The sequence below is a fragment of the Gobio gobio genome, assembly GCF_949357685.1.
Source record: "Gobio gobio genome assembly, chromosome: 12".
In the NCBI taxonomy this organism is placed as follows: Eukaryota; Metazoa; Chordata; class Actinopteri; order Cypriniformes; family Gobionidae; genus Gobio; species Gobio gobio.
Genome location: NC_137105.1, coordinates 31,306,940 through 31,321,638, shown reverse-complemented (window position 1 = coordinate 31,321,638; position 14,699 = coordinate 31,306,940). Strand labels below are relative to the sequence as shown.

General features: G+C 37.2%; 1 protein-coding gene across 1 annotated transcript in view; it reads right to left on the bottom strand.

The window, feature by feature from the left end:
- gnpat (glyceronephosphate O-acyltransferase) overlaps positions 1 to 14,692 on the bottom strand; it is a 35,851-nt gene extending 21,159 nt beyond the window's left edge. Inside the window, exons 1-5 of the mRNA XM_079831424.1 lie at positions 14,546 to 14,692; positions 13,572 to 13,763; positions 7,447 to 7,623; positions 6,673 to 6,802; positions 1,428 to 1,555 (exon numbers count right to left, since the gene is read on the bottom strand). Of these exons, the coding sequence (XP_079687550.1) occupies positions 1,428 to 1,555; positions 6,673 to 6,802; positions 7,447 to 7,623; positions 13,572 to 13,763; positions 14,546 to 14,569 (651 nt within the window). The 5' untranslated portion in view covers positions 14,570 to 14,692. The remainder of the gene's footprint in view (positions 1 to 1,427; positions 1,556 to 6,672; positions 6,803 to 7,446; positions 7,624 to 13,571; positions 13,764 to 14,545) is intronic.
- Between the last annotated feature and the right edge of the window lie 7 nt (positions 14,693 to 14,699).

Below are 14,699 nucleotides of genomic sequence, written 5' to 3'. Positions count from 1 at the left end.
TCCTAGGTGTATATGACTTTCTTCTTTCAGCCAAACACAATCAGAGTTATATTTAAAAATGTCCTGACTCTTCCAAGCTTTATAACTGGACTTAATGATATCATTTATTTTGAAGCCCAAAAAAGCGTACCCATCCATTATAAAAGTAATCAAAGTAATAAAAGGCTCCAGGGGGTTAATAAAGGTCTTCTGAAGCAAAATGATGTGTTTTTCAAAGAAAAATATCCATATTTATAACTTTATAAACTATAATCACTGGCTTCCGGTAACGGCTGCACGCAAGTCGAGTGACCTCTGACCCAACGCATGACGTAGGGTGTAGGAGTTAAAAATATAAGGTATCATTCCCTCCCATTATAAAGCTTGGAAGAGCCAGGATATTTTTAATATAACTTTATACACCTAGGATGGCTTGAGAGTGAGTAAATTATGGGATCATTTTCATTTTTGGGTCAACTAAACCTTTAAGTAGTCGATTAGCAGATACTTATATCCAAACCTACTTACAGTATCAACCTGAACTGCGTCTTGATCAAAGGTAAAAAGCCCTTCCAATTACATGTTTATAAGATGGTTAAAGGGATAGTTCACACAAAATTGAAATTTGTGCCATTAATTCCTCACCCTCATGTCTTTCAAAACACGTAAAACCAAATGAAGACATTTTTTAAGTAATCCGAGAGCTTTCTGACCCCACATAGACAGCAACACAATGACAATTTTCACGGCCCAGAAAGGTAGTAAAAACATAGTTAAAATAGTTAAAATCATTAAAATGTGACTAGTGACAGTGCTTCAACCTTAATGTTATGAAGCAATGAGAATACTTTTCGTGCGCAAAAAGACAAACAAAAATATTGATTTTATTCAACATTGTCTTCTCTTCCCTGTCACTCTCTTACGCTATTCACGTTGTTGGGCTATTCACAAAGTGGAGCGCTTCCAGGTTCTATGGCAGAATGACAGCTCACTATTGACTGAGCACCACATGCATGCGTTATTTTACTCATGTGAATCGCGTAAAAGTGACACGGAAGAGAAGAGATTTTTGAATAACGTTTTTATTTTTGTTTGTTTTTTGCGCACAAAAAGTATTCTTGTCGCTTCATAACATTAAAGGTGGGGTAAGAGCTTTCTGGTAACCGATGTTGATTTCAAATCACCAAAACAAACACGCCCCTATTTTGATAGCTCCGCCCCACACATACGTATGGCGGAATCTGCTGTGCCAGCCAGCCGAGGGTATGATGTCATCAATAAGTGAAAGCAATGTGTGTTACTATGGTAATCCAGGTCGAATGTTGTGGTCAGGTCAGACCTAGTCAAAAGCCTTAAATCCACTGCAATATGAAGCCTGTATTTCATCCAATATATTAAGGACAGTCTAATTAGCTGATTTGTTCAGTTGTTTGGATGAAGGGTCTTACCCTCAGCATGGTCTTCACATACTCAGAAAATACAGCCCAGTAAAGTTTATCTCCTCCAAACGACCGGCGGATGAAAAACGCTCCCGACATACGCAGCATCTCACCAATCATCTTCATGCTCATAAAATCTGCAGGAAACAGTTTCATCAACAGTTTTAACCATTTTACTGTAAACACCATGTTACATAAAAACTTTTTATGGAAGAATGCAAACAGCATATTTCAGTTTTTTTATTTAATTTGCTAAAAAAAAAATATTTTTTTAATTAATTAATTATAAATAATATGCTTAAAGGAAAAAATATAAATGAAAATTTTTTTTTGCATTTTAAAAAAAAAAAAGTGTTGTATCATGGCCCAATTTGGTTTACATTTTCATGTAAGTGTTTACAGTCCTCCAAAGTACTTCTAAAGTACCATGATTTTACCAAAGTATATATTCATTCAAAGAAAAAAAAATATTTTTATTCAGATTATGAATCTGAGGGACAGCTGTTAAAATGACTAGAGATGACTGTAAAGATCAAGTAAAGCATAGATAATACAGGAAGATTTTAAAATGTTTAGATGTTCCAGCTGGCATTTTTTGTTCAACAAAATCAAATCAACCAGATCCTGTTTAGTCGCCCTTCAAAACTCCCTGAGAAAACAAGAAAATGTGATGTAAAAAAACATATCAGCAAGTCCCAAAACCTAAAAATATGGTGACTTTGGTGAGATCTGGTGACCTATTATGGTATTAATTTCTTTTTAAAGCTAAAATATCAATAGCCAGTAGATGGCAATAGAACTCAATTGCTGCATATGGGCTGAACTCTGTAAACCAATGTTTTAAAGGTCCCATGGCATGGCATTTTTCTATTATTTTATAATGTTTCCTGAGGTGTACTTATATTGTTAGTATGACTTTTACATCATAAAATGTCATAATTTAGAAATAAAAGGCATTTTTTCTATACTGCTGTTTGCCCTGTGGCTGAATGCCCTGCTTCAAGAGGCGTGTCTGCTGTGAGACTTCAGTAAAAACGCCCACTGTTGTGATTGGCTGACATCTTTGCATTTTAAATGAGCGGAGGGGGCGTGGTTTAACGAGGTCTACGAGGCACGAGCAGGCACGAGCTGCTGCCAGAGAGACGGATGGACCTGAGTTCACTTCACATCAGTTCTCAGCATGTCTGAACTGTTGTAGTTACAGCATATACTTCAGGTTATTAGTCTATTTCTAGTCAGAGGGGCTGTCACTCATGTCAGAAAGTTAGTAACTTTAGTAAATTATGGATCAGCGCTGACTGGAGACGCGAACCGTTTAGAACGATTCAGTCCGATTTGGTGAACTGATTCGATTCACTAAAAAGAACTGGTTCAAAGAAAGATTGTTCGCGAACCGGACATCACTAATGTATCAGAGATGGAGCTCAGCGATTGCTAACAAAGTTATTTATAGTAACTACTGAGTTATGAGAGCGCTGTCAGTCAGCGCAAGTTTATTGTGTTTGTATCTGAGAGTTCTGAATAAACACGAGTCCCAGTCACACCGAGTCCGTCTTCATCATTATTACCAACTTTGTAACACATGCAAAGTACCATTACAGCTGTCGAGATGAACGAGTTAAAAGTAAGTGTTGATAATAGCATTATTTTTAAAATAAAATAAAAGCGTCAGTGACGCGCGTTGAGTACACAGCGCAAACAAAGACACAACAGCAGTAATCGAATGTAATCCAGTTTATTGTGGGGCTAGGCTGGCTAGCCCGGATATGCTCACGCTTACCCCCCTTCTGCTTAATCTCACGCCGCGTTTGGTGCCTCCGCTGTGGTCCAGATGCAGTACTGGGGGTCGGGGATGTTGAAGGCCACCGGCCAGTGCAGCCCGAGCTTCGGCGTGTGAGGTTTATCTCTAAAGATGTTACTCTGCTGATGTTGAGCAGAAACTCATGACTGTATGCACATTCTAGAACCGATAGACGCGACGAGGACGTACAAAAACACTGACTCACAAGATAGAAAACACGAAAACACCGTTCTGTCTGGAGAGAGAGAAGCCGCATTGTGTGCACGAATAATAAATAATTAGCTACACATCAGAAATCACTGATCACAGATCAGAAGGAACTGAAAAAAGACTTCTGTTTTCATTTGTATATCCAAACACTGAGAAACTGCCAGCGTTCACTCTTCACAACCCATGATCTCTCAAGCGTTTGCATGGGCGTGCCAGATTCTCTGGGCGGAGGAAAGGGAGGTAACCATTCCTGCTTGGACGTCAAACCAGGAGACTTCAGGATTGGCTCGTCTGGCCTGTCATTTTCTCAAAGGCAGAGAAAGACAGCCAGAACTCGGGTTTACATTCAGGCTAGGGGAACTCATATTAATGTTGAAAAACCTCATAAAATGAAAATTTCATGCCATGGGACCTTTAACAATTTGTTTAACTTTTTTTTTAATTGCCCAGTTAGTGGCTCATTTAATTCCTTTGTTTGTGTATGTGTGAGTGACTGTTTTTTATTTGACAAAAATAAAAAACTAAAACTCACTCTGTTATAGGCTCATTCAATGGCTTTCAATGCAATGCTTTTATGGATGTGTGTGTTTGTTTGAGTGTGTGTGCGCGCGTGTGAGTGTTTGCCACATTGAGAATGTTGTATAGGCTCACTCCTTCATTTGTGTGCATGTATGATCTGCATTGTGTTGGATTTATTGATTTTTATTGGACAAATAAAAAAAAATATGCTCGAAATTAAAAAAAATTCCATTCATTCCTATGGGTGCCCATTTTTGTCCACGAAGGCGGGTTTAAGGACTTTTTTTTTTTCAAGCACTTAACATTGTAGAATCGAGTCATTTTTTTTGTGTGTGTTGAGGTGGCAAACTTAGGAAAAGTAGCCAAGTCTTGTACCGCTCAGATTAAGGAAAGTATTTAAAAAATAAACAAAAATCATTTTGCCATTTTCATTTGTCCAAAAGATGGCTTTAGGGTTAATCATGCTTTATATAATATGAATGGATATAAGTATTCATTTAAATATTTAGGGGTTGGTTACTGCCTCAAAATTCTACAGTATGTGATATTCTGGTCCTTTCTTCAATGCAAGTATGTAAGTATGTTTTTTTTTCCTGCTGTATCATCTGGCAGGTAAAATGACAGGTAAGTCGGATTACTCAGAAAAGTTATATCATATCTAAACAAATTGCACAATTTGAGGTATCCTACTTCATGTCTGTAGCACAAAAAGTGTGGGTTGAGTTACATGCCATCATGTAATGCTATTAAATATTGTACTATTATTGTTGCTCATATCAAGTTTGAATTACAGCACTTAAATATTATAGCGTAGTTAACTGTAGTTAATTCAAATGAGAGCAAGTCTAAATACTTTTGGAAAGTGTGCGTCAACTTGTATTCATATAACAGCTACACTAAATATATTTTTCAGACTGGTACAAAGCAGCAGTGTGTAGTGCCAACTAATCGATTAGTTGGCCGGTTATATTTTCGATTAATCAGATAAAAAGCCACATTATTCCACATCCTGCCCAATGCTGTCCTTCAAACAAATGTGTCAGCTGCGTGCAATGAAAACATATATAGTTAATATATCTACCATTACATAAATTAACCATGGTTTTACAACAAATAAAACCAAAATAAAATAAAAATAATAATAAATAAATAACAGGGTTATTGTAGTTATTCCATGGTAACCCCAAATTAACCATAGTTTTGCTTCAAATCCATAGTTTAACTATATGGTATTTGTGTGGTTATACAAATGGTAATCAATATGGCAAAAACATGGTTTTACTATAATAAAAACATGGTTAATTATTTTTTGTAAGGGTATGTCTGTGCTATACATAAGAGGAATGTTCAGCAGGAACACATACATTTGCTATGGACAAAGTAATTTCTTTATCCTGAAGAAACGTCTCACATTTATATTCAAATTACACGCTGTTATCCCTTTACAGTTACTACTCTCATAAAATACGTGAATTACATGTTGACTTTTAAACCTAAATTTAGCGTCCTAAAGCAGATATTTCAGCTAAATTAATGTTTTTGCGCTGAATATTAATGTCTCCCTCTCGACTGTGTTGCGTTCTGTCTGTTTGACGAGCGTGCGCTCTCCTGCTACACCGCCGACGCTCATTCAGTGAAGTTTAAAGTTTAACACAGACTGTCAGGACGCGCTTTCATGCAAAATGGAAATACTTGACACATGGACGTGAATTAGTAGCATTTACAGATGAGGATATAACCACTGTTCTCTATATAGATCAGTAGATATAACCTGTAAAATGGACGTTTTGTGCTGAGGACTAGAGGATGGATACCCGACCTGAGCCCGATGGGCTCGGACAGATATTTAGAAATAATGTTCGGGTTCGGGTCAGCGCGATAAGGCATTTGAAATTTAAAACAGCTCATTATGTAGGTAGCCAATGGGCCTGTTTAACTTGATGCAAATGTATGTTTTTGTGATTAAAATAAATAAAAAATATTACCCTAACATCCATCTTCCTGTGTGCGATTGGCTATTTGATTTGGCCCTGTCTTAACGTGTGTATTTGTTTCCCCGTCTGCGTGCTGATGCGCTCATCTGTAATAATTTCAGAATGCCTTCCTACAGTTGCTTAATAAAAGCGGGCTTTCCACACGAACAAACGTACATGTGTCATTAGTATGAGAAAAAAAATTGATTCAGGTCGGGCTCGGACATAAATATCTTAATCTGTCGGGCTCGGGTCGGGTTCGGTTACTACTCTGTCGGACGCGGGCCGGGCTCGGACAGAAAAATGCGGCCCGATCCACACTCTACTGAGGACGCAGACACACACACTTTTGTCAAAGCGCACGACAGGGTATGGTCAACTCTAATGTATTAGCTTGAAGCTTAAAATAAAGAAGTTTTGGGTGCTTGGATCATGTACCTTACCTGCAGAAGCTCACTCGGTTTCCACTCCACTATTTCTAGATGCACATTTTGTCCGTAAAAATGCGTTATTCAGTGCTGTAATTTGGCGAGACTGGTGGAAAATTACCGTGCACAGAGGGCAATCCCGCCTAATCAATAATGAGAATAGTTATCGATGATTTTCATTATCGATTATTATCGACTAGTTGTTGCAGCCCTAGTAGTGTGACCTTAAACAACTCTGAAGATACTGTTATGTTCAACGTGGATTTGGAGGGTACAAACAATTGCATCATTACAGTTTTGATGATTATCCTGTTCACACCCACCCATTCCAGCTGCAATCACGGGCAGGGAAACGTCGTACATGTAGAGTAGGTATGACATCATCAGGAAGTCCATGTAACTACGGTGACTGGGCAGAAGAACCACCGGGTGTTCCTGTACAGCCTGCTGGAGCTGGAGAGAGAAAGCATCATCAAAACCATTGTGACCTCAAACTCTATTTACATGGCATCTTTATTAAACCAAACCACAGGACATTGTGATTTTTTAAAATGTTTTTTGAATGAAATCTCTTATGCTCACCAAGGCTGTATTTATTTGATCAATATAAAATAAATATATTTTAAATATATTAAAATAGAAAACAGTTATTTTAAACTATAATAATATTTCACAATATTACAGTTTTTACTGTATTTAAATATGCAACCCTGGTGAACAGAAGATACTTCTTTAAAAAAAAAAAAACATGAATAAATCGTAATTTTTCCAAACTTCTGACCGCATATATATATAATACCATCTATAGGGGGCCATCAGCTGGATTGAACTAGAAAGACAATATTGCTCATATGATAATAAGCACATTTAAATATACAAATAGGAGATCATCACACTAATGAGAGTGTCACAAGGAATTTAAGCCCCCCGTCAATCCCTGTAAACTTACTCTATGTTAAGCATTAAGGTTGATGATTTAAATTAGGACAAATTTCAGTAACATTAGACAACTCTAGTAGTCAACTGACAGTGTATAAGCCAGGTGCATTAGCAGGACTTTCAGGCATGTATTTTGGGGACAGTAAAGAGTCACTTACTCTCTGGATGCCCTCCTCATTGACACACACGCTGCGGAAGAGTCTCTTGAAGGCTTTGTTGAGCGCAAAGGCGAAGAAGCGTACGGTACTGAGCTGCAGGCGGTGAGCCATCTCATCCAGAATCAGAGATGCTTCCTCCGTCACACACTCACTACTGTCTCCTGATTCTAATGAAACCTACACACATACACACACACACACACACACACACACACACACACACACACACACACACACACACAATTCAGTAGCCATTAAAACACTCAGGATTTGATCTGTATTGTTAAATACAGTTCAAGAAATGGTCTGAAAAGATATGAAAGGCATAACAATGCCCTGGCAACCACCTACATGGACCACAGCTCTCCTCGGAAAACATAATTGTAATATTGACATAATTATTTTAGTTGCAATATTGGCATACTAATTTCGATTAAAATATTAAGATCAACTCTGTTCTTTACATAAAGATATCGTATGACTTCAGAAGACTTGGAATGCAACATTAGTTCATACTTGTATACTGTTTTTGGTCAGTTTTTGCAATAAATACCTGTGACTGTACTTATATTTGCCTGTTAACATTACGTGTTTTATATAGTTTGAGTAATGGGTAGGTTTAGGGTAGGAGTGGGTTTGTTGCTCCAAAATATAAAAGTAGCCTATACATATTTATAAAATCATGTCTACTTTTACAAATGCAAAGAATTAAATTGGGCAAACAACTGAAATCAATGGAGTACCCTGCACGTTGAAAAATTATGCTAAAGGGGTACCCTATGCGTATAAAATGTATGCAGAGGGGTCCTCACGCGTCAATATGTGACGAGTTGGGGTGAGAACATGTTGCCATATCGCTTTAAAATATAGCGTTGTGTGTAGAATTCAAATGGTTCGTTTTGTGGTCTGTGGCGATTCACACGTATGAACCTCTCTGTGCTATTTTGTCTCTGAACCGGAGCAGACTGTGCGCGCACTGAGGCAGTTCGCATGACATTGACGTGAAACCACACTTCATTCACCCCAATGGAAAGCATTACAGTGTCTGAATCGCTCCTTGTCCCATATATACTGCACTATGTGCCATTCACCATGTAGAAAATAGTAAATGTGTGAACAAGTGACCGATTTCAGCCGAAGCTTCATCGTCTATTTATAATGTAGGTGGCGGGACTCTTCAGATTCTAGAGAGCATTTGATTGGATAGAAAGTCTGATGAGAAGCTAAAGGACAGAGTGATGTCATCAAAATCCGGAGTCACAAAAAGATGGCGCGCAGAATGGTCGTCTTTCCCGATCTCTGCAACAGACTGTTCTTTTTTTGAAGTTTAGTGACCCTTATCAAGTTTGATTTTGTGTTCATTTGCTAACTATTCGTACAGTGTAAATTCTGAAAAAATGTCAAAGTCCCAAATGAAAAGGAAAGACTTGATAGATCAAGCTGTAAAAAAATTGGCATCATACCGATGGTTTTGATATCACCTGAAGGTAACAATTTACAGATTGACATTTGTCATGATTATGCCACCCATGTATCTCCATAACTTTCCTCTGCTGCTGAAGACTTTCCATCCTCGCCTGTGACCCCAAGTAAGCCTCCAAAAACAGACAAATCTGGTGAAAATATTATATCCACTCTCTCTGACCTGATTAACGCCAGGGTGGATAGCATGGAGAAACTGATCAACAGCAATGCTATGAAAATAGAAGGACTAAAAAAGACTGTAGACTTTGTTTCCTCAGAGGTAGACTTGAAGATAAAGGTGACTAATGAAGAGAAAAACATCATTGATGAAGAAAAACGTTGTTGCAGAACCGCATACGGGAGCTGGAAGGGTCCCCCAGGAGATGGAACCTGAAGTTGCATGAAGTCTCAGAGAGAGAAGGTCAGAACCTACGAGCTGAAGTTATTCGAATTTGTCAGAAGATGCTACCCGAGGGTAAGATCAAGCTTCCAGATGTGATCGATACTGTTCACCGCTTAGGATCAAGGATGCACACTGACAAGCCAAGGCCTGTAATCCTTCAATTCACCAGCAGAGTGCACCATGACACAGTTTGGAAGGCTGCTAGAAACAACTCTGCTGAAGACTTCTGTGAGGGAGAGCGAGAGCGGAGAAAAAAGCTGTGGCTGGCAGTTAAAAGAGACGCAGGAAAAAAGGCTTACTACATCAGAGCCCGAACAAGGCAAAGAAAACATTCTTCATCTTACATGGCTATCTTTGAAGTTTGTCGTCTTGCGGCTGGCTAATCCAGGATCACATGGGTCTACCCATGTACTTTGGTTCTTGTGCCTTAATATCCTTTAAAGTATAGTTCACATCTTTTTGTCTGGAACTTGTCAAGATGTTATATGATAAGTTGGTTCACTTAACTACTTTGGGAGTTCCCCTTTCTGCCCTATGCTTTTGACTTAAGGTTATATGTATTTGATGTTGATGTATTTGTTTTCATTAAATGTTAGGGGTATACAACATACTGTAAAAAGGAAAGCTTTATTTTTTTTGCGAAACAACTGAAGCCTGATCCCAATCATCTGTTAATAATGCAAAATTCTGGAGATCACAATGGGGTAATGACCTTTGGTTTTCCTATGGAACTGAACGCTCTGCAGGAGTTACTACTCTACGGAATGCATTTAAAGGGAATATTTTTTATGTCATTGATCTTAACTCAACTTTATTATTATGGCCAATATTTATGGATTTAATTCAAGGTCTGAGAATGCTAGTTTTCTTGAGTTTATAGAAAGCAGGCTACTATACTTGCTGGGGATTTCAATATTGCAATTGACAGTGCTCTTGACTTAATTCATCACTTAATTTAAAGTTTAAACAATTCATAGAGAGACTTGATGTGATTGATGTCTGGAGGACCAAATTCCCTAATACTAAAGCTTTTACCTGGAGCAACAAGGCTGCTCTCTCGTAGAGACTTTTGGCTGATCTCTAAATCTATTGATATTCTTCCAACACCCTTAACTTACTATAATGTTATTTATATAAAAAAATAAGCACTCTCTGTAAGCACTTTAAATTCTATTAACTCCTTAACTGTTACCGTCCCGCTGGCGGGCCACATAATTATTTTAGTAATTATCATAAATTAAGTATCATTTGAAAGCTGACGAACCCAAAATTCATCCTGTGAAAACCGTTTTGAAATCAGATGTTGCGTTACCATGGAAACTCTCAATTCTTCTAGCGGGCTCCTCCCCTAGTGGGCGGCATCATGTATTACAAAATGTATTTTAACTACTTTATAATCAAAATCACAGTATTTTTCATTTACAGTCAATTTAAGCTTCCATAACTTTTCATACTTTCATATTTTGAAATGCTTTCACTTCAGCAATAATCTGATGACTGTCTTCTTTAAAACAAGACCTTAGGTCTACATTCCAAAGCATTCTTGAATTACAGTCCTTTAAGTTTGGATAGTGCATTTTCAAGGGGTTAAACCATCATATTGGAAGTTAAATAGCACTCTATTATCTCATAATACAGATAAGCTAAAAATTAACTATTTAATTAACCATTATTGGGAAAAGAAGCTGTAAGGGGAAACTCTTTTAGTAATAATTGGGAGTTACTAAAATTTGATATTGGTAAATTTATGAGAATCTATGGGAGTACGCTAGCTGAAAATGCAGTTTGCTATGTAAATTACAAAACCAGCTTGACCAGGCGCCTTTGTGTGATCTAGGAGGAGATGGATGGAGCAAGGCACAGTTTATTGGAATGCTTTTGTTTCTGATATTGCCTAGAGGAAAGTTTGGCTGATTCCGAATAGATACTTAATTGCTAATAAGATTTAAGAGGGAAGTTTCCTTTCAAATTGTCCATCATGTATATCCTCCTGTTAATACCTTTTTAAAGAAATTCAAAAAATATACACACTGTTCTTTCTGTAAACGACACCCAGAGACAGTGGTGCAGGTATGACGTCACTTTGTATGCCAACCGGCAGTTAGCATCAACTGGTTCCCTCAAGAAAACTCTAAAAGGATTTTCCAATGGGCTTTTGGATTATTGCAAAAACAAGCTCTGTGATCAACAAAAGTTTATGATACTTAAACATTTTGTCCACCGAGATAATTATCACAGATGAACACAACTTTCATGAATTTTGAAGCCTAAATGCAGTCAACAGAAGTAAAAAAGCTAAAAGGTAGGCAATAAACGGACTACACCACGGTCCCACGAGTTCAACGTCATTATCACTAAGCTTCCGACAGCTCTTTCAATGGTTTGCTTCATACCTCGCGAATAGGACTTTTTCTTTAAACTTAGGGAACTTTTCCTCATCATCTGCACCTGTTTTGTGTGGTGTGCCCCAGGGATCCATTTTGGGACCTTTATTGTTTTCCCTTTATATGCTTCCCTTGGCCCTCATTTTTCAGAAATACAACAGTTCATATCCCTGTTATGCAGACGATTCCCAGTTTTATCTACAAGTAAGGCTTGACATTACTGGTTCATCTGATGTGTTATTGAAATGTGTAAATGACATCAAGAGGTGGATGGCAAATTATTTTTGCAGCTAAATGAGGATAAAACAGAGGTTTTAATTCTAGGTTGTCCTGCAAATTCCTCCCCTGCTCTGGAAGCCCAGTTAGGTCCTCTTTCAACAAATGTACACAAACAAATCAAAAATCTTGGAGTAATCTTTGACTCTTCACTATTTTTTGATAAACAAATTAGTGCTGTTATTAGAGGAAGCTTTTTCCATTTAAGAGATATTGCAAAATTGAAGCATCTCCTTTCAAGCAAAGATTTAGAAGTTGTGATTCATGCTCTTGTAACATCACAATTAGATTATTGCAACTCTATTTATTCCGATCTCCCTCAGTCTTCATTATAACGATTGCAAGTTGTTCAAAATGCGGCTGCTAGACTGCTGACTGGGTCTAAAAAGAGGGACCACATCTCCCCCATTTTAGCATCTCTTCACTGGCTTCCCATTAAATTTAGAGTTGATTTCAAAATCCTTATGTTATATATAAGGCATTGTCTGGCCGTGCACCAAGGTAATTTAAGTGATTTTCTTGTGCCATACTGTCCCGCTTGGGCACTTAGATCTTCTACTCACTTGCTCTTAACTGTGCCTCGGTGTCGCTATAAATCAAAGGGTGATTGGGCCTTTTCTGTGGCTGGGCCCAAGCTTTGGAATAGTCTCCCCTATCATGTGAGGTCTGCTCCTTCATTGGACATTTTTAAATCGTATTATTATTCTTTAGCGTTTGAAAACCTCTGCTTTGTACTCTGTACAGCACTTTGGATCAATCCATATTGTGTTTAAATGTGCTTTATAAATAAATGTTGTTGTTGTCTTTCAGTTTTTATCTAAAAACATTTTCCCAGAACGTTTGAGTTAGACTAGTTTATAAGAGCACAATTATGAGCATAATAAGGTTGTAAAAGCGGACCGAGTTTGCCTTTTTGGCTTGATGACATTTAATCTCCCCAACAGCCTCTGTAGTGCCATTTTGCCACTTGTTAGGAACAAGACACGTAACAGCTTCAAAAAATTCACGAGTGGGGTAATACTGATGTATTATATACCGTAGAATAAAACATGAAAGTGTCTTGAGCTTGTGTTCACTAGACCTCATTTCAGCCATAAACAAAATCCCATGAAAAAAACCTATTGACTTTGAGACGAGGGAACCGGAAGTGCTTCCACTTTTGGCCTACAAAGTGATGTCATACCACTCTATAGTGCATTTATTTTGTCTTTGCCATTACTCTAAATTATTGTGGAAAGACTTTTCTCTATTTGTTACTGAGAACATTGACAAGAATTTTGTTTGGAATTGTTAATTGGAGAAAGTACTTACTTAATCTTTTTATTTTGTTCTCAATAGAAAAAGGAAAAAAAATCATTGATCCATATTGATGGAAGTGAGAGACTGTAAGTTTTGAATGCTTATATCTTCTAGGCTCTAAATGCGAAATGTGTCATTGTTTTGGAGCACACTAGCTTATAGATAACAGTAAGCTATATTCATAGTTAAAGCAAAAAAAAATTACATTTTGATTTCATGGCGACTTTAAAAGCATTAGTAAGTTATCGCATGAAAATGTGGCATTGAGGGAATCATGGTGCTCTGTGTTGCTTCTGTACCTGTTTAATGACATACTGCAGGTGGTCCGACTGCAGAACTATGGTTTTCAGCATGCTGGCTTTGCATGGCACTAGTCCTTTATAAAGTGAGGGAGTGTAACATCTCAGTGCGTATCTCAGATCACTGGAACGCCGCCTCTCCTCCAGGATGTCTTCAAAATCATCCCGCTTCTTCAGCATCCGTTGCCTAGACTGTGTGAAGACAGAAAACATGTTTGTTTTTTAAGTAATAAGATAGTGGTGATCTTTTAAATGAAGTTTATAGACTTTTTTGTTTTTTAACTGGAATACAATACAATAACATACAAAAAAACTTAAGAATAAAATTACAATGACCGATATTCAGTACACATGCACAAAATATTACAGATATTTATCTGAATTATGACTGGCTGACTGGCAGTTTCTCCTGTTCTTCGCTTATGCTTAAATGCTTTTAATTAACTGATACATTATTGTTCAAATTAACTGTAAACTAAAAATAACTAAATATAAATTATTGTACACATAAATGAATTTTCAGAATGTCCAGAGTGTGCTATGTGCAATGCTGTTTATAATTTATATGAAAACAAATTATAATTTATGAGATCATTTGGATTTGTGGTCACTACAAAATTATATTCATTAATTTGTTATTTCATTGCTTTGATGACTTTCTAAAATGCAGTTCACTGCTAAAGAATTGGTAGGTATGTCCATTTATTTGTAAACAATGTAAAAAAAATTATTCATAGATTAGAATTATTGTATATAATAATATAACATGTATATGTTTATTAGTGTTATAATTAACAAAATTACGCCAGATTTAATAGAAAGTTGGACATTTTCTTGTGGCATAGTGCTATCATTAACAAATGACTCGTGCTTAATATTGCCTTTAAGTAAAATATTAGAGGAAGGCAGCTTTATGAGAAGATTCACACTGCAAGTGTTGCAAGCATGGAATTTTTTTCTTCTAAAACACTTACCGAATACAGTGGTCTAGACGCCATTTCTATTCAGTACCTATCAAAGCATGAGTGTAGTAGATCAAATGAATTCTGTGTGAGAAAGTTTATATCAAGGTTGATCGCTCAGCCCAGAACTCATTCCTGTCATAGAAATACAACAAGCGGGTGGAAT